This window comes from Oncorhynchus tshawytscha, linkage group LG13 (genome assembly GCF_018296145.1).
Source record: "Oncorhynchus tshawytscha isolate Ot180627B linkage group LG13, Otsh_v2.0, whole genome shotgun sequence".
Taxonomy (NCBI): Eukaryota; Metazoa; Chordata; class Actinopteri; order Salmoniformes; family Salmonidae; genus Oncorhynchus; species Oncorhynchus tshawytscha.
Genome location: NC_056441.1, coordinates 67080501 through 67099708, shown reverse-complemented (window position 1 = coordinate 67099708; position 19208 = coordinate 67080501). Strand labels below are relative to the sequence as shown.

Sequence of the window (19208 nt, the reverse complement as noted above, 5' to 3'; positions counted from 1 at the left end):
TTCATGCAGTAATCCATGTTTATTAAAACGTAAAAATTGTATTCATTCATATTTGGCAACTAGAACTTGTACTTCAAACAGTTACTGTAAGTCAAATGTCCATAGGAAAGAGACATTTTTGAAAGTATGGTTTCATCTCGAAACAGTAATAAATAGATTGTTCCCAATTGTTATAATAGCTACCTCTTCAGGGCTGCTGTGAATACTGAGAGGGTGTTATGGCATCATAGTCCAGTGGTCACAGTTTGAGGCTAGTGGTTCCCTCTATGGTTGGTTGGTTCCCACTTCTACCGTCTCTCTCCATGGTCCTCCTCCACCCAGGCCACTATCTTCCCCTCCCAGCCAGGCACCAGCGCTCCATCCTGGAACACCTGAGAACACCAACCAGAACCAGACAGGCATGCTCTTATAATATAAACTATGACATATACAGCCACAGACAGTCTCTAAACACATACACTACATGACCAAAAGTATGTGAACACCTGCTCGTCGAACATCTCATTCCAAAATCATGGGCATTAATATGGAGTTGGTCCCCCCTTTTCTGCCAAAACAGCCTCCACTCTTCTGGGAAGACTTTCCACTAGATGTTGAAACATTGCTGCAAGGACTTCCATTCAGCCACAAGGTCAGGCACTGATGTTGGGCGATTAGGCCTGGCTCGCAGTTGGTGTTCCAATTCATCCCAAAGGTGTTCGATGGGGTTGAGTTCAGGGCTCTGTGCAGGCAAATCAAGGTCTTCCACACCGATCTCGACAAACTATTTCTATACGGACCTCTTTGTGCACAGGAGCATTGTCATGCTGAAACAGGAAAGGGCCTTCCCCAAACTGTTGCCACAAAGTTGGAAGCACAGAATGGTATAGAATGTCATTGTACGCTGTAGCGTTAAGATTCCCCTTCGCTGTACCTAAGGAGCCTAGCCCGAAGCATTATTCCTCCTCCAACAAACTTTACAGTTGGCACTATATACAGTGGGGCAAAAAGGTATTTAGTCAGCCACCAATTGTGCAAGTTCTCCCACTTAAAAAGACGAAAGAGGCCTGTCATTTTCATCATAGGTACACTTCAGCTATGACAGACAAAATGAGGGAAAAAAATCCCCAAAATCACATTGTAGGATTTTTTATGAATTTATTTGCAAATTATGGTAGAAATAAGTATTTGGTCAATAACAAAAGTTTATCTCAATACTTTGTTATATACCCTTTGTTGGCAATGACAGAGGTCAAACGTTTTCTGTAAGTCTTCACAAGGTTTTCACACACTGTTGCTGGTATTTTGGCCCATTCCTCCATGCAGATCTCCACTAGAGCAGTGATGTTTTGGGGCTGTTGCTGGGCAACACAGACTTTCAACTCCCTCCAAAGATGTTCTATGGGTTTGAGATCTGGAGACTGGCTAGGGCACTCCAGGACCTTGAAATGCTTCTTACGAAGTCAGTCCTTCATTGCCCGGGCGGTGTGTTTGGGATCATTGTCATGCTGAAAGACCCAGCCACGTTTCATCTTCAATGCCCTTGCTGATGGAAGGAGGTTTTCACTCAAAATCTCACGATCCTGGTCCCTTTGCAGAAAAACAGCCCCAAAGCATGATGTTTCCACCCCCATGCTTCACAGTAGGTATGGTGTTCTTTGGATGCAACTCAGCATTCTTTGTGCTCCAAACACTACGAGTTGAGTTTTTACCAACAAGTGATATTTTGGTTTCATCTGACCATATGACATTCTCCCAATCTTCTTCTGGATCATCCAAATGCTCTCTAGCAAACTTCAGACGGGCCTGGACATGTACTGGCTTAAGCAGGGGGACACGTCTGGAACTGCAGGATTTGAGTCCCTGGCGGCGTAGTGTGTTACTGATGGCAGGCTTTGTTACTTTGGTCCCAGCTCTCTGCAGGTCATTCACTAGATCCCCCCCCCCCGTGTGGTTCTGGGATTTTTGCTCACCGTTCTTGTGATCATTTTGACCCCACGGGGTGAGATCTTGCGTGGAGCCCCAGATCGAGGGAGATTATCAGTGGTCTTGCATGTCTTCCATTTCCTAATAATTGCTCCCACAGTTGATTTCTTCAAACCAAGCTGCTTACCTATTGCAGATTCAGTCTTCCCAGCCTGGTGCAGGTCTACAATTTTGTTTCTGGTGTCCTTTGACAGCTCTTTGGTCTTGGCCATAGTGGAGTTTGGAGTGTGACAGTTTGAGGTTGTGGACAGGTGTATTTTATACTGATAACAAGTTCAAACAGATGCCATTAAAACAGGTAATGAGTGGAGGACATAGGAGCCTCTTAAAGAAGACGTGACACGTCTGTGAGAGCCAGACATCTTGCTTGTTTGTAGGTGACGAAATACTTATTTTCCACCATAATTTGCAAAGAAATTCATTAAAAATCCTACAATGTGATTTTCTGGATGTTTTTTCTTCATTTTGTCTGTCATAGTTGAAGTGTACCTATGATGAAAATTACAGGCCTCTCTCATCTTTTTAAGTGGGAGAACTTGCACAATTGGTGGCTGACTAACTACTTTTTTGCCCCACTGTATTTATATATTCGTCAAGTAGCGCGCTCCAAAAACCAAAATTCATCCTTCAGACAGCCAGATGGTGAAGCGTGATTCATCACTCCAGAGAACGTGTTTCCACTTCTCCAGAGTCCAATGGCGGTGAGCGTTACACCAGTCCAGCTGACGCTTGGCATTGCGCATGGTGATCTTAGGCTTGTGTGCGGCTGCTCGTCCATGGAAAACCATTTCATGAAGCTCCCGACAAACAGTTATTGTGCTGAGGTTGCTTCCAGAGACAGTTTGGAACTCAGTACTGAGTGTTGCAACCGAGGACAGATGATTTTACGCGCTACGCGCTGCAGCACTTGGTGGTCCCATTCTGTGAGGTGTGGCCTACCACTTCGCGGCTGAGCCGTTGTTGCTCTTAGATGTTTCCACTTCACATTAACAGCACTTACAGTTGACTGGGGCAGCTCTAACATGGCAGAAATTTGACCAACTGACCTGTTGGAAAGGTGGCATTCTATGACCGTGTCATGTTGAAAGTCACTGAGCTCTTCAGTAAGGCCATTCTACTGCCAATGTTTGTCTATGGAGATTGCATAGCTGTGTGCTCAATTTTATACACCTGTCAGCGGATGTGGCTGAAATAGCCGAATCCACTAATTTGAAGCTGTGTCCACACACTCTTGTATATATACAGTTGAAGTCGGAAGTTTACAAATCAATCCAGAACAACAGCAAAGGGGAAACAGGTACAAAAGTATCTATATCCACAGTAAAACGAGTCCTATATCAACATAACCTGAAAGGCTGCTCAGCAAGGAAGAAGCCACTGCTCCAAAACCGGCATAAAAAAGCCAGACTACGGTTTGCAACTGCACATGGGGACAAACATCATACATTTTGGAGAAATGTCCTCTGGTCTGATGAAACTTAAATAGAACTGTTTGGCCATAATGACCATCGTTATATTTGGAGGAAAAAGGGGGATGCTTGCAAGCCGAAGAACACTATCCCAACCGTGAAGCACGGGGGTGGAATCATGTTGTGGCGGTGCTTTGCTGCAGGAGGGACTGGTGCACTTCACAAAATAGATGGCATCATGAGGAAAGAAAAGTATGTGGATATATTGAAGCAACATCTCAAGACATCAGTCAGGAAGTGAAAGCTTGGTCGCAAATGGATCTTCCAAATGGACAATGACCCCAAGCATACTTCCAAAGTTGTGGCAAAATGGCTTAAGGACAACAAAGTCAAGGTATTGGAATGGCCATCACAAAGCCCTGACCTCAATCCTATAGAACATTAGTGGGCAAAACTGAAAAAGGTGCACGCAAGGAGGCCTACAAACCTGACTCAGTTACACCAGCTCTGTCAGGAGGAATGGGCCAAAATTCACCCAACATATTGTGGGAAGCTTGTGGAAGGCTACCCGAAACGTTTGACCCAAGTTAAACAATTTAAAGGCAATGCTACCAAAAACTGTTGAGTGTATGTAAACTTCTGGCTGACTGGGAATGTGATGAAAGAAATAAAAGCTGAAATAAATCGTTCTCTCAACTATTATTCTGACATTTCACATTCTTAAAATAAATGGTGATCCTAACTGACCTAAAACAGGGAATTTTTAATAGGATTAAATGTCAGGAATTGTAAAAAACTGAGTTGAAATGTATTTGGCTAAGGTGTATGTAAACCTCTGATCTCAACTGTTGTTTATCAACTATAGAGAATCCTCGTCTCTATGATCTTAAAATAGTTATTGGGTTTCGGAACTATTGCCAATTCCATGTGTTTTATCTTTTCACTTTGGTCATTGTCATTTCTGCCTCAGTGGTTGACCCTATCTAAATGTAACCCCAAAGCTGTAATCCAAAACATGCCTACCTCCTCCTTCACAGTCCCAAACTCTGGGTCGAGGGCTTTGAAGTGGTACCTGAAGCTACCCTGGCGGTCCACCGCTGCCTTGAAGTCTCTCAGAGTCACCTCACCCAGCCTAACAGCACAGCACAGTCCCACTGTCAGATGGCATCATGGTACATTGATCTGTGCAGAGACACAGACATGCACATTCCCTCACAACGCTACGGCACATAGACACACAACACACACACCAATGACACACATGCATGCATTCAATACCCTAAAAATATACATGTGTACTAACATATACATTAACATCCAGGCAGCACGCAACCATACAACACAAAGATACACATGCAATGGACATCTTCAAGACCCAACGAGGGATTCTGGATTCGTACCTTTTGGAGATGTTGACCAGGAAAGGAGTGAGTGAGCGATCAGTGAAGTAGAGGACTTTAGTGGAGACTGTGGAGTCCAGGCCAGGGCTACTGTGGGAGTGAGCTATTTCTGAAAACAAAAACATATTGGTCGGCTTACTGGCTACAGCTTAAAGACAGGATTGATTGATTTAATTTGCCAATGAAAAAACATACACATAGTACATATATGAAAATAAAAATGACAGGGCCATCACAAGAAAGTCATACTTATTTCCATGGTGCTAAAACAGTATATTACATAGATACAGACACGTGACATAGATACAGACACATGACATAGATAGACACATGACATAGATACAGACACATGACATAGATACAGACACATGACATAGATAGACTCATGACATAGATACAGACACATGACACAGACACATTTTTTTATTTCTGTTTCTATTGCTCGATCATTAGCCAGCGTAAGATCCTTTTTAAAGTTGTGATTTTGATTTGATTTATTAGGATCCTCCATTAGCCGACACCGATGGCGACAGCTAGCCTTACTGAGGTCCGACACATTACGAAACAGACATTACAGGCAAAAGACCTTACAATTTGCATGCATTTAAAAACATTAACAAGTAGTGTGTGCATTGAATTAGTTAAACATACATGTCAGTACATACACACAACAAGTAGGTCACATGGGGAGAGGCGTTGTGCCTTGAAGTGTTGCTTTATTTGTTTTTTGAAACCAGGTTTGCTGTTTACTTGTGCTATATAAGATGGAAGGGAGTTCCATGCACTCATGGCTCTGCATAATACTGTACGTTTGCTTGAATTTGTTCTGGCCCTGGGGACTGTGAAAAGACCCCTGGTGGCACGTCTGGTGGGGTAAGTGTGTGTGTCAAGCTGTGTGTAAGTTGACTATGCAAACCATTTGGAATTTCCAACACAAGAAGTGACACAGTCAGTCTTTCCTCAAGTCTTAGCCAAGAGAGACTGGTATGTATAGTATTAATATTATCTTTCTGATTACAACAAGAGCAAGATGTGTCGCTCTGTTCTGGGTCAGCTGCAGCTTAACTAGGTCTTTCTTTGCAGCACTTGACCATATGACTGGACAATAATTAAGATAAGATAAAACTAGAGCCTGCAGGATTTGCTTTGTAGAGTGTGGTGTCAAAAAAGCAGAGCATCTCTTTATTACGGACAGACCTCTCCCCATCTTTACAACCATTGAATCTATATTTTTTTGACCATGACTGTTTACAATCTAAGGTAACAACAAGTAATTTAGTCTCCTCAACTATGGTCGGCATGGCTTTGAGTTGCTGTGATAGTTTGTTCCACTCAACAGCGTCAGTATATAAAAAGATGTTCTTACCAGATAGACTATTACATTTAAAACGGGCAATATCAGGGTCTATTGCTCTGGTGTTGTATTGGTGGAAATCTCTAATATAAGTCAAATAATTTGAGAGGTACCTGGAGGCTGAGTCTTCAATAATTATGTGGACCAGACCAAGTTGGATTAATATGACCCTTTTCTCTACAGATAGCCAGCCTAGCTAATTAAAATCCTCAATACCTCCTAACATGTGCTCAATGTAATTGAATTACACAATTATATAAAGTTGCATGAAGAGAATTAGCAAGGTTGTTGAGAACGGCAAAACAAACGGTACATCTTACTTGAGCTGGGTGGCCATGAGTCCCTGTCTGTGGGGTTGGCTCTTCGTCCTGGTGACTTGTATGGACCCTACAAGACGACAGAGTCTCAGTTAATAAGAGAAATGCCAATTCAATCAGTCACGATGTGCACACGATAAACACGATTATCACATCGGGTGCATAATATCACGCTAACAGCACACACACAGCACCCTTCTCTGTGGTCCTCTGTGTGTATTGCTGTGTGTGTGTGTGTATGTACCCCTCTGTCCTGCTGCCTGCGGCGTGTGTCGAGTGTGTATAGGCGGTCCATGAGACTGGCCACCCCTTGCTCCAGTGTGTCCAGGGTGTGATGCTGAGGGTCGTGACCTGAGAAGCCATCCCTCAGACTACGCAGGGCCTCCCTTACCAGCTGCAGTTCCTCCCCCTGCTAACACACACACATATTGACATAAACCACTAGAACTGGTGTCCAGGCACATTTGAAGGTTGTTGATCATTTGGCCATGGCCTTTAACCTCTATTAGGTCTCTAGCTCTAGAAACAGCTATAATGATGACATGAAACATATCTAAAACACACATTTAAGGAATCACCCCCTCCCTCCAACCAACATGTAAACACATGTAGGAAATGTTCATAGGTGTGCATGACTCACCGCTGTGTGTTGGAAGGCCGGACCAGGGGGTGGGCCCACAGAGTTACTGTACCCACTCTTTTCACTCCTAGATGACTGAAGAAAAACAGACATAATATATCTTACCAACTTCACAAGCTACAATGAATACATGTCATTTACTGTAAGTGACGTGGAAGCAGTTTGATTATGGTACCATACCCTATGGCTTCCTTCATTAGAGTTGTGCCGAGCATCGTCCAGTTTCAATTGCTGTTGCTGAAGTAGTCTATCCTTTTTTCCAAGTTTCTGCTGGTTTTATAGACATATCACTGTGATATATGTGATACTTTGATACATTTCAACCACATAATCATATCCAAATGTTAAAGTATGTTATAATTGAAAATGTTCTGATCTTACCTCATATTCACTGAGCAGTTTGTTCCGATCGCTCAACTTCCGTTTGAGCTCTGCCTACAAATATACAAATATATACTTATATTTGTAATGTGGATGAACAAAACATTTTGTGAATATTTGAATACATAAATAGATAGAGCCATTGAATATAAATGTCAAATATTCATTCTAAATGTCAATGTATGTATTATCATATAATTTGACTCACGTTCTCCCCCTCCAGTTGCTCTTTGTCCATACTGCACCTCAGTAGCTCCTGCTTCAGCTGCAGTACCGCAGCCTCCTGTACAGACATACGCTGCTGAAGAGCATCCTAATGAGGAAAGGCAGATCAAAGACAACGCTAGAGAGGCTGGCTTGCCTACCAAAGAGTAAGGACCCACGAATATGGATCATTATGAAGCCTTAAACAGAGCACACAACTCTTCTGTAAAGGAACAGTGGAGGCTAAAAGGGTCTGTTTCTCTACCCAGAGCTGGCATGAGAACTGAATAAAAGCCACTAATCTATGTAACAATCCAAACAAACTGAAGGGTTTGACTGGCAGGTTTTTACCTTAATGGCCTGAAGGTGGCGTGCCTCCTGCTTGTGCCTCAGAAGCTCCCTCTGAGATGACAGAGAGACAGACAGACTCAGAGACATTTCATTAGGGGAAGGTATGTGCTCTGAAAGCAGCTCATCCACATTAAGCCCAATTTCTTTTGCTTACTGTACCTTCAGATCAAGAGCCTCCTCCATGCTTTGGTCCAGACGACTGCGGATTAGAACCTTCAAAGCGAGGGGATGAGAGGCATTATGTGAAAATAGAGAAATGCCAGAGCTTATAAAGAGACGGTGGCCTGGCATGAAAGCAGGCTAAGCAGATAACAGACTCATTCACACTTCTACAGTATCTGCGTCTTTTCTGGACTCTAGAGTGACAGTAAAAACACTATAGCGTGCCAGAGTCTGACACTGCTACATCACAGTGAGTGGCTGAACATGCCATACTATCTAAAGTGAATGTAGAGAGAGGATGGGGGCGGACACAGTACCAACTGCTGCTCAGAGTTAGCCCTGCTATCCCCGAAGCCCATGGAGACATCCTGCTCGTCCTCAGGGAGAGAGCCGTGCAGCAGTAGAGCCTGGAGAGAGAAGAGAGGGATGGACACATACTGTACACATAAGATAAAGCCTACACACCCAGAATACATTTCACTGTATAAACACACACCAGAGAGAAATAAAGCTTGTTGACCACATCACATGCATGCATAAAAACATGTCAGACACACACACACACACCGATATGGATGTACGACCTCACATACACCACAAGGCTGCCAACCTGAACTGGACAGTGAACATAGAGCAAATGCTTGGCTTGGACATGATCACACTTTCATGTGATCATCCGAAGTTGGGCAGGGTGGGGTAGAGGTGGGGGGGGGGTGATTTTTATACCTAACAGGATAGATTAGATTGTGCTAGATTAAGAACACTCAGATCCTTGATACCAGATTATGTTTGGATGATCACAATCTCATTGTATACTTACCTTAGCTGGAGTCTTGGAGGGATACATCTTATACATACTAAAGATGTTCACATAAAGCTATGTTTGTATGTCTGACAGTGTATCTATCTGTGTGTATCTGTAGAGTGTGTGTGTTAAGGTTATTATAGTTTTGTGTTTTTATATTTGTTTTTCTTCTATTAGTTTAAACATTTTCATTTGAAATCAGTTTAGTTTCAGTTAGTTTTCAGTTCCATTTTACTCATTTTTATTTAGTTATTGTATCATAAAAACATTTCTATTTAGTTTTTATATTATATCGTTTTAGTGTTAGGGACAGAACGAAGCCTATGCGTGGGAGGCTAGGAGCCATTTATGTGTTGCAAAGTGTTTGGGTTTTTTGGGAGGTCACTTCTTGTCCCTGTGCGGCAGTAATGCATAAGGTGCTGGGTCAGGTCATAAGTTAGGATAGGTTTGAAGGTAGACTCAGCGAGATGACGTAGATGCACCAAGTAACAGTAGTAGTGGGTCAATTTCTGCAACATCCAGGAGCGCTGAAGCGCGAGGCTAAACTTCTCAGCTGATTCTTATCAGATGCACCTCCCCTACTTCACTCCTCGACTTTCGTCTACAGACGGTTGGTTTAGCCTTACCATTCAAACGCGCCCAATATCTGTGGTGCTGCTCGTGGCAAAGTCATCTCACTGAGTCTATCTTTAAATGATTAAGTAAATGTCTAACCCACCAGATTCAGAAGCTTGAAAACCCCATTAGAAAAAAAGCTTGTAAATTCTAAAACTGAACATTCAGTGCATTTGGAAAGTATTCAGACCACTTGACTTTTTCCATATTTTGTTACATTACAGCCTTATTCTAAAATTGATTAAATACATGTTTTCCCTCTCAATCATCAATCTACACACACATAATGACAAAGCGAAAACAGGTTTTTTGAAGACTTATTTGCATAAGTATTCAGGCCCTTTGCTATGAGACTCGAAATTGAGCCCAGGTGCATCCTGTTTCCATTAATCACCCTTGAGATGTTTCTACAACTGGATTTAGAGTCCACCTGTGGTGAATTCAATCGACTGGACATGATTTGGAAAGGCACACACCTGTCTACATAAGTTCCCACAGTTGACAGTGCATGTCAGAGCAAAAACCAAGCCATGAGGTCGAAGGAATTGTACGTAGAGCTCCGAGACAGGATTGTGTCGAGGCACAGATCTGGGGAAGGGTCCAAAAAGAATTCTGCAGCATTGAAGGTCCCCAAGAAAACAGTGGCCTCCATCATTCTTAAATGGAAGAAGTTTTGAACCACCATGACTATTCCTAGAGCTGGCCACCCAACAAAATATAGCAATCGGGAGAGAAGGGCCTTGGTCAGGGAGGTGACCAAGAACCTGATGGTCACTCCTCTGTGGAGAACCTTACAGAAGGACAACCATCTCTGCAGCACTCCACCAATTAGGCCTTTATGGTAAAGTGGCCAGAGAGAAGCTACTCCTCAGTAAAAGGCACATGACAGCACGCTTGGAGTTCAGGACTCTCAGACCATGATTAACAAGATTCTCTGGTCTGATGAAACCAAGATTGAACTCTTTGGCCTGAATGCCACATCTGGAGGAAACTTGGCACCATCCCTACGGTGAAGCATGGTGGTGGTAGCATCATGCTGTGGGGATGTTTTTCAGCAGTAGGGAGTGGGTGATAAGTCAGGATTGAGGGAAAGATGAACGGAAAAAAGAGATCCTTGATGAAAACCTGCTTCAGAGCGCTCAGGACCTCAGACTTGGGCGAAGGTTCACCTTCCAACAGGACAACGACCGTAAGCACACAGCCAAGACAACACAGAACACAGGAGTGGCTTCGGGACAAGTCTCTGAATGACATTGAGTGGCCCAGCCAGAGCCAGGACTTGAACCCGATCGAACATCTCTGGAGAGACCTGAAAATATCTGTGCAGCGACGCTCCACATCCAACCTAACAGAGTTTGAGAAGATCTGCAGAGAAAAGTGGGAGAAACTCCCCAAATACATGTGTGCCAAGCTTGTAGCGTCATACCCAAGAAGACTCCAGGCTGTAATCACTGCAAACGGTGCTTCAACAAAGTACTGAGTTAAGGGTCTGAACACTTATGGAAATGTGATATTTCAGTTTTTTTTATTTGTAATACATTTGCAAACATTTTTTTTTTTTTAAACAGTTTTTGCTTTGTCATTATGGGGTATTGTGTGTGGATTGTTGAGGGGGGGAAACAATTTAATCAGTTTTAGAATGAGGCTGTAACTTAACAAAATGTGGAAACAGTCAAGAGGCCTGAATACTTTCCGAATGCAATGTAATTCATGATGGTTTTTATTTATTATTTATTTTAGTTAGTTTTGGAGTCAAATACAATAGTTTCAGTATAATTTTAGTTTTTGAAACAGGTTTGTTAATTATTTTATTTCAGTTACCTAATTGTTTTAGTTTTAGTTTACTACAATATCGCGCGTGTGTGTGTGTGTGTTTGTGAGAGGAGTCTTTAGTTACCTGTAGACGGAACACCATCCTCCTGGCCTCCTGCATCTCCTTTTCCAGCTGCTCCTGGTGACACTCCAGCTGCTCCTCCCATGATCTCTCCTCCTCTGGCACACTATGCCCCGGGGTCGGACACAGGCCACAGAGAGACAACACCTCTTCTGGAGGGCAGACACACAGACGGACAGCCGGACAAACAGACAGAGGGAGAGATGGAGGCATGGACAGATAAACAGAGACAGACCGGGCATGATAAAACGTCATTTTTGTAGCAGATAAATCAAATGGAAACAGATTTCAGGAACGAGCAAATGAATGTGCAGCCAACCTGTATCAGATTTCCTTTCCGTCAACTCTGATTTGTCATCTCCAGGCTCGGCGTGGTCTTCAGATTGAGCTGAGATAAATACTTCTTTAGGAGTGTCTGTGGATTGAGCGATGATGTACTCTTCTTTAGGGGAGTGTGCAGGGCTGGCTGAACTGAGGCTGCAACAGTTCGTGGGAAAGACAAGAATAAGGAATGAGTTTGTTTGCTGCTGAGCCAAATTAAATTAAATAAATACATATTCATGGAAGACATTCTTCTTGAAATTACATATACTGTAAATGCCATCTAGACTAAGCAATATTTCAACAGAATGATACACTGAACATACACTCCCTCTGTATTTATTTGGACAGTGAAGCTAAAACTTTTAATATGGCTCTATACTCCAGCATTTTGGATTTGAGATCAAATGTTTCACATGCGACAGACATTATGTTTTAAAATACACTCAAATAAGAGATGACATTCTGTATAGTGACCAAATAGTGGCCCAAAATGCTGGAATTTAGAGCCAAATTAAAAGTTTCACTGTCCATCAACCAATCAAATCAAATGTTATCGCAGAATATAGCAGGTGTCGACCTTACAGTGAAATGCTTACTTAGAAGCCCTTAACCAACAATGCCGTTTTAAGAAAAATAAGTATTAAGAAAGTATTTACTAAAATAAACGGAAGTAAAATAGAAAAATAACAAATAATTGAGCAATAATAATAATAAAATAACATTAGCGAGGCTATATACAGGGGGTACCGATATAGAGTCAATGTGCGGGGGCACCGGTTAGTCGAGGTAATTGAGATAATATGTCAATGTAGGTAGAGGTAGAGGTAAAGTGACAACGCATTGATAATAAACAGAGTAGCAGCAATTTTTCGGGCCTTCGAATACGGAGGGGGTGTAAGTAAACACATAGATGGAATTTGTTTGTTCATTTATTCATTCATTCATTCAACTTAATTGACACAAACATAAGTGAGTGACTGTCCAAAATATTAAGTTTTACTTAAATTAAAATGCACTTTACAGGCAACTTCAGACAAATGGGACACATTTGAGTAAAACAACTAATTATTTCCTTTTTCAAACAGTCAGATAGGGGTGGGATTTAGAAACATGCTGTTTTAGTTTTTGTAACAACGCATTCTTAGGATAGTTTTTTCCTCCGGAGACATCAGTTCAAAACTGGCAATGATTTCAATGTCTCTGAGAGGATGATTTCCTCTTTCAGAATGTCCTGAGTCTGTTATGTACTCAGTCTGTATGTTATGATGATCTTTGGCTGTTCTGAGTACATTCCAAGCACCCTGAGGTCTGGGCCTTTTGTCATGTTCCCTCATGTGTTTTTTAGAAATGGGATCCAGCCACATGTGGTCTATAACCCCAGGCATTAGATATGGCTCCCAGAGGGGGGATTCCGTGATCCCTTTCTTCATATCTGTGGGAAAACAACCATGCTTCTGTCTGTGTGGACCAAATAGACCACCATTTGGAGATGGGCAGTACTTCTGTTACATGTATTTGAAATGTATTTTGCATATTTTTTCATTTGTATTTCACTGGCCTAGACTACAGTCCAATGTATTTTCTAACAAGATACTTCAGAGAGCTGCATTTTGTATTATTAAAATACTTTTCAACAGTCCTGCTAGACAATTATATAGAGCATATTTCTTACAAAATAAGTTGAAATGTCAAAAATGTTGTGTTCACAGATGTATTTGTTTGATTTACAACTGCACAGGACATTTGACTGAAATAGTCTATTATTCCTTTTGTGTTTTTTGCCTACTTTAAATGTATTTTTTGACTGACTTTTCTGTATTGTTGATAATAGTATTTCTTATTTTATTTTCATACATTCTTTTGGGTATTTTATAACAAGATACATTTCAATGTATTTTTGCCTATCTCTACAGTCATTCACATTTTTATTCAAATTTGGTCTCGTTCGGGGGTGGAGCTCATTAGAATAATAATATTTAGCATGCTTTGCAAGTGTGTCACACCCTGATCTGTTTCACCTGTCCGTGTGCTTGTCTCCACCCCCTCCAGGTGTCGCCCATCTTCCCCATTATCCCCTGTGTATTTATACATGTGTTCTCTTGTCTGTTGCCAGTTCGTCAGGTCTTACCAGCGTGCTTTCCCGTCTTCCTTTTGCTCAAGTTCTGTTTCCTAGTTTTCTGGGTTCTGACTATTCTGCCTGTACTGACCCCGAGCCTGCCTGCCATCCTGTACCTGCCTGACTCTGACTTGATCACGAACCCTGCCCTTTGCCTGCCCCGTGTGTACAATAACTCATCTGAGATCTGTACTATCTGCCTCCTGTGTCTGTATCCGGGTCATATCCTGAGTCGTGATAAAGTGTTTATTTTTACATCTACATTAGCATTTGTTATTTAGCATCGATAGCAACTTACAGTCAGTGCATTCAATCATAGTAGAAACAACCACATTATCACTGTCATAGCATGTAAAATGCTTTTGTTACCATTACTGAAAATGTTGTTACGGTTAAGTGTGTACTTGCAAATTTATTTTGTATTTGAAAATACAAGATACTTGTATTTTAATTCAGTACAATACTTCGCAAAAGTATTATGTATGTTATTTTGATACATTGGTTTTCAGGGTATTTTGTAATTAATTGTATTTTGTATTTGTATTTTATAATTGTTGCCAGTTTCTGCCACTATTAAACCTAAAACCCTTAGACATTACATGTTGAAAAGGGGAGAGAGACTATGTTCAAATCTTTTTTAAGAGAAATGCAAGATGGGTGGATTATGATGGATTGCATTTATGTAACCATATGTTAATTAGTGTGAAGCGTAATGTTGACATGAGTAATTAGACTCACATTACAGTCTGTGTGAGATTAATGTCTGGTTTAATGTAGTTAGGATGGCATCCATCTTCTTTAAACAAACCATACAACTCTATGCACAAGGACTACTTTTAAAAATGTCTACTGAAAATATATATATAAAATACACCTTTATTGAAGAACAGAATGAATGTTTGAATCGTCATTCTGTTCCCAAACTTTGCATCTGCACTGTTCTTCAAGTAAAGGTGTTTTTGTAAAATGTTCAGTGGAAATTGTTAAAAGTAGTCCTTGTGCATATTGTTATATGGTTTGTTAACTTTGCAATCACTGGTTTTTGTTTGACATACATTTCAAAGTGAAACATCTGAGTCTCAGCATCACTCTGTTTCCATGGAATTACCCTTTATCCACCCTTTATCCATTCACTAACACTGTGAACAGAGGGGGATTAATTAGGGTTCATTGGGCCACAGGAGGGTCTGTATGTGCTCTCTTACTGTGCCTCAGCTGTAAATGATTAATACTGTATGTGGAGGCAGGTACCATATGATGCTTGCTTGGATTGATATGTAATTGAGTTGGTAGGGATGTATGGTAGATACAGTATTATGACTTCAATAGAGTTGTGACAATTAGGTTATATACCATTTACATATCATATTCAGGAAGTTTGGGACGTTTTCTGTCATAAGGGGCCTACTTTGTTGATTCTACTGAACTGCTGAGAAACAGGGACAGTAGGTTACATAAGCAGAGCCTCTGTGGTCTGGTGGCCATCTTATCTGATTCAACTGAAGTGGTTATGCCTAAGTACTCACCATTGATAAACAATGCAAATAATTTCAAATAATCTTGTAATAAGAACTACAGGCAAAGAAGTATGAAGGACATGCCAACCAATTTGTGTGTAAATCTCTCATCGTGGCACCGCCCTTCCTTTGTCCTAGGTAGTTTTATCGCTACATATTCTACTTTCTGTGGATTTCCCTTAAAAGATGTACCCTGCTGATCTGTTGTGCCAACTGAAACAACAACATACAGTAGAGATACATAGATTAGCAAGAGATTAGCCTTTGAATGTCTTTTTTAATCCCTTTATATCAAATAAAGTAAATCTTCTTGAAATAACATGTTTTTAATTCAAATATGTCTTCAATTTAACTGAATGAGCATTGATTTAACTTTTCAATTGTATATCTGAAAGAGGATCACATGCACCTGTGGCCTATTTTACACTATAATGTCATTTGTGTATTTACTGTAAATATATTTTGGGTTGGAAATAAAACCTCCACTATGGTGGGCAAATATTAAACATAAATGATCCTAATCTCTGGAACTAAATACTGTATAACACTAAAACACCATGTGAGATTGGACAAGCCCATATACAGCGTGATGCTAATCAGTCTGATCAAAGTAAATCTGAGATGTAAGCCGATCTGCAAATGGAAATCACAGCAATGCCAAACACTGTAGTTAGCCGTTGCTAGGCAATATCACTGATTCAGCTCACATAGACTATATATTCTGTTCCAGACAAACAACTACACGGATGCACAGTATCCATACCAGAGAGGCACGCCCACACCTACATTCGGACAAAAGCCGAAAATGATGTGAACTACTCCATTTCTACGAGCTATCACACTATGATTAGTTTCTCTAAAACGTGTTACATAAATACATAGTGTAGGAACATAGGATAATATTGATTAGACAAATAAATGACATATTCTAAATGACATAGTGCTTGCACTGTATCGAGGTGTCATAACCACTCCCCTCACTGTAAAGGTAGCACCATACTGTCAAGGCACATGTAGAGGCACTGGTCAATGAATAAACACTGCATTTCTATATTACGACCACTGATTGTAACAACGAGAAGGAGAGAGACAGGTATGTTTTGTAAATCAAGAGATAATGCAAATCATTTGTGAAATCCAACTCTTACCATTTCATCTGTTTGGCTCCCATGCTGGTTAGTTGCACTCTTTACCTCCCATTCAGCCTCTGCCCTGCATGTGGGTGATGCTGCCCTAGTCAGTCAGAAACATAGCCCCCAAACAACCCCAGCAGCAGGGGTGGGTGCAGCACTGCCAACACTAACCAGCAGACTGAGCCTCCACGTCGCAGACACTACTGTGTGCAATTTGCAATAACAGCGAACAGCATACTCAAATCCTCTCCAGCATATTCCCTACATAAAGCTACAAATCCTAATCAACAGCCCTGGACTATTCTCTAAATCACTCCCTGGAAGAACCCAATGGAAATCCTGTCTCAATCCCTCCCAGCCTGTGGCAGAAGGGAGAGGATTGGTGTTCAGGCTCACCAGCGGCTGAATTCTGCCTGGTTTTTCAGAACACACTCCCCCTGTGGCTGAGCTCTCCTCCTCCATATATTTTTTTCTCTCACCCTCACGCTATATCTTCCTTCCTTCGCCTCACAGTATTTCTAGTGCTCAGCCACACAGACTTTTTTCTCTGTCCCTTGTTCTTTCAGTGAGCAGTAAGGCTGTCATACATAACTCTGTCGGAGTGTTTACCCTCCCCCTCCCACACTCTCTTTCATACATCCCCCTCCCACACTCTCTTTCATACCTCCCCTCCCACACTCTTCCCCTCTCACTAGAGGAGGGGGTTTGTATGTGCTGCTACTGTAGCTGAAATGGGACATATCTCCTTTACATTGGGCTGTTAATCTACAGTATATTCTAGGCTAACACTATGTGGTTTGTGGTTTACAACTGAACCATGGCTGATTCTAAATCACAGGTTTGCATGGAGCCACATCAAACAAGTTGAAGCATGTGTGAGTGGGAATGATATATTATCTTAGAGTGAGTACCTCAAACAACCAGATCGAGGATACTGGGACATATAATGCTTAAGCATGGATAATAATAGTATTTTAAAGCTATAATCATAGCATGTGACATTAACTATATGATTTGGATGAATAAGCATCCGTTTTCTATTAAATCAAATACTCACAACCTGAGTTTAAATTCATTTTTTGTTGATTGGAGACAGATATAGCACTTGCACAACACAGTATTATCAGCCTGACCAAAACTGTGGGAAATTTGGATCATCTTGGTTTGAATAAGGGAGGCAATGAAGACAAAAGGCCTTGTTTGACATGGAATGCTAATGGTAGGTGTTTACTCTTTTGGGCCCTAGCAGCATCAGCAGGGGAAAGGGATTGAGTTGTATCATATTTACCCCATTAAATCAAATCACATTTTTATTTGTCACATGCTTCGTAAACAACAGGTGAAACTAAGAGTGAAATGCTTACTTACGGGTCCATTTTCTAACAATGCAGTTAAAGTTGTAATAGAAAATATAATATTGACACAAGGAATAAATACACAGTTAATAACAAATAACAATGACGAGTAAAAAAAACATGGCTATATTAATATAGGAAGTACCAGGTAATAACATGGCTATATTAATATAGGAAGTACCAGGTAATAACATGGCTATATTAATATAGGAATTACCAGGTAATAACATGGCTATATTAATATAGAAAGTACCAGGTAATAACATGGCTATATTAATATAGGAAGTACCAGGTAATAACATGGCTACATACAGGGAGTACCAGGTAATAACATGGCTACATACAGGGAGTACCAGGTAATAACATGGCTACATACAGGGAGTACCAGGTAATAACATGGCTACATACAGGGAGTACCAGGTAATAACATGGCTACATACAGGGAGTACCAGGTAATAACATGGCTATATTAATATAGGAAGTACCAGGTAATAACATGGCTACATACAGGGAGTACCAGGTAATAACATGGCTACATACAGGGAGTACCAGGTAATAACATGGCTATATACAGGGAGTACCAGGTAATAACATGGCTATATTAATATAGGAAGTACCAGGTAATAACATGGCTATATTAATATAGGAAGTACCAGGTAATAACATGGCTAAATACAGGGAGTACCAGGTAATAACATGGCTACATACAGGGAGTACCAGGTAATAACATGGCTATATACAGGGAGTACCAGGTAATAACATGGCTATATACAGGGAGTACCAGTACCGAGTCAATGTGCAGGGGTATGAAGTAATTGAGATTGCTAGTGTGAAAGTGTGTGTGAGTTAGTTAGTGAGTGAGTGTGTGTGTGTGTGTGTGTGTGTGTGTGTGTGTGTGTGTGTGTGTGTGTGTGTGTGTGTGTGTGTGTGTGTGTGTGTGTGTGTGTGTGTGTGTGTGTGTGTGTGTGTGTGTGTGTGTGGCGTCAGTATGCATGTTGTGTGCATGTTATGTGTGTGTGGGCATATGTGGTGTGTGTGTTGTGGTGTCAGTGTAAGTCTCTGTGAGTGTGTGGGTAGAGTCCAGTGTGTGTGTGCATAAAGTCGGTGCATGAGAGTTGGTGCAAAAAGGGTCAATGCAGGTAGTCTGGGTAGCCATTTGATTAGCTATTTAGCCGTCTTGTTTAGAAGTCTTATGGCTTGGAGGTAGAAGCTGTTCAGGGTCCTATTGGTTCCAGACTTAGTGCACTGGTACCACTTGCCATGTGA

General features: G+C 41.3%; 1 protein-coding gene across 5 annotated transcripts; it reads right to left on the bottom strand.

Moving 5' to 3' along the window:
• Positions 1-17196, bottom strand: LOC112265545 (dixin-A). Of its 5 annotated transcripts, none has more exons than XM_024442932.2 (15): positions 16603-17196; positions 11817-11974; positions 11501-11649; positions 8501-8590; positions 8181-8234; positions 8022-8072; positions 7675-7779; positions 7467-7520; positions 7266-7352; positions 7086-7160; positions 6690-6857; positions 6449-6515; positions 4775-4883; positions 4398-4506; positions 1-371 (listed from the first exon to the last, which is right to left on the bottom strand). In XM_024442932.2, the coding sequence occupies exons 1-15, from the start codon at positions 16623-16625 to the stop codon at positions 288-290; spliced, it is 1383 nt and encodes a 460-aa protein (XP_024298700.1). In that variant the 5' UTR covers positions 16626-17196; the 3' UTR covers positions 1-287. The 5 variants fall into 5 exon arrangements, 4 of the variants coding, with proteins under 4 accessions (XP_024298700.1, XP_024298701.1, XP_024298698.1 ...); XM_024442933.2 differs by having other exon boundaries at positions 7266-7355; positions 11501-11646; XM_024442930.1 differs by having other exon boundaries at positions 7266-7355; positions 16603-17195.
• Between the last annotated feature and the right edge of the window lie 2012 nt (positions 17197-19208).

Coding starts and splice junctions, on each gene's coding strand:
- LOC112265545 (XM_024442930.1), bottom strand. CDS start 16,625: ATGGGAGCCAAACAGATGAAATG. Junction 7,780..8,021: donor GCCACCTTCAGGCCATTAAG/GTAAAAACCTGC, acceptor TTTCCTCATTAG/GATGCTCTTCAGCAGCGTAT. Junction 4,507..4,774: donor CTGGTCAACATCTCCAAAAG/GTACGAATCCAG, acceptor CTGTGCTGTTAG/GCTGGGTGAGGTGACTCTGA.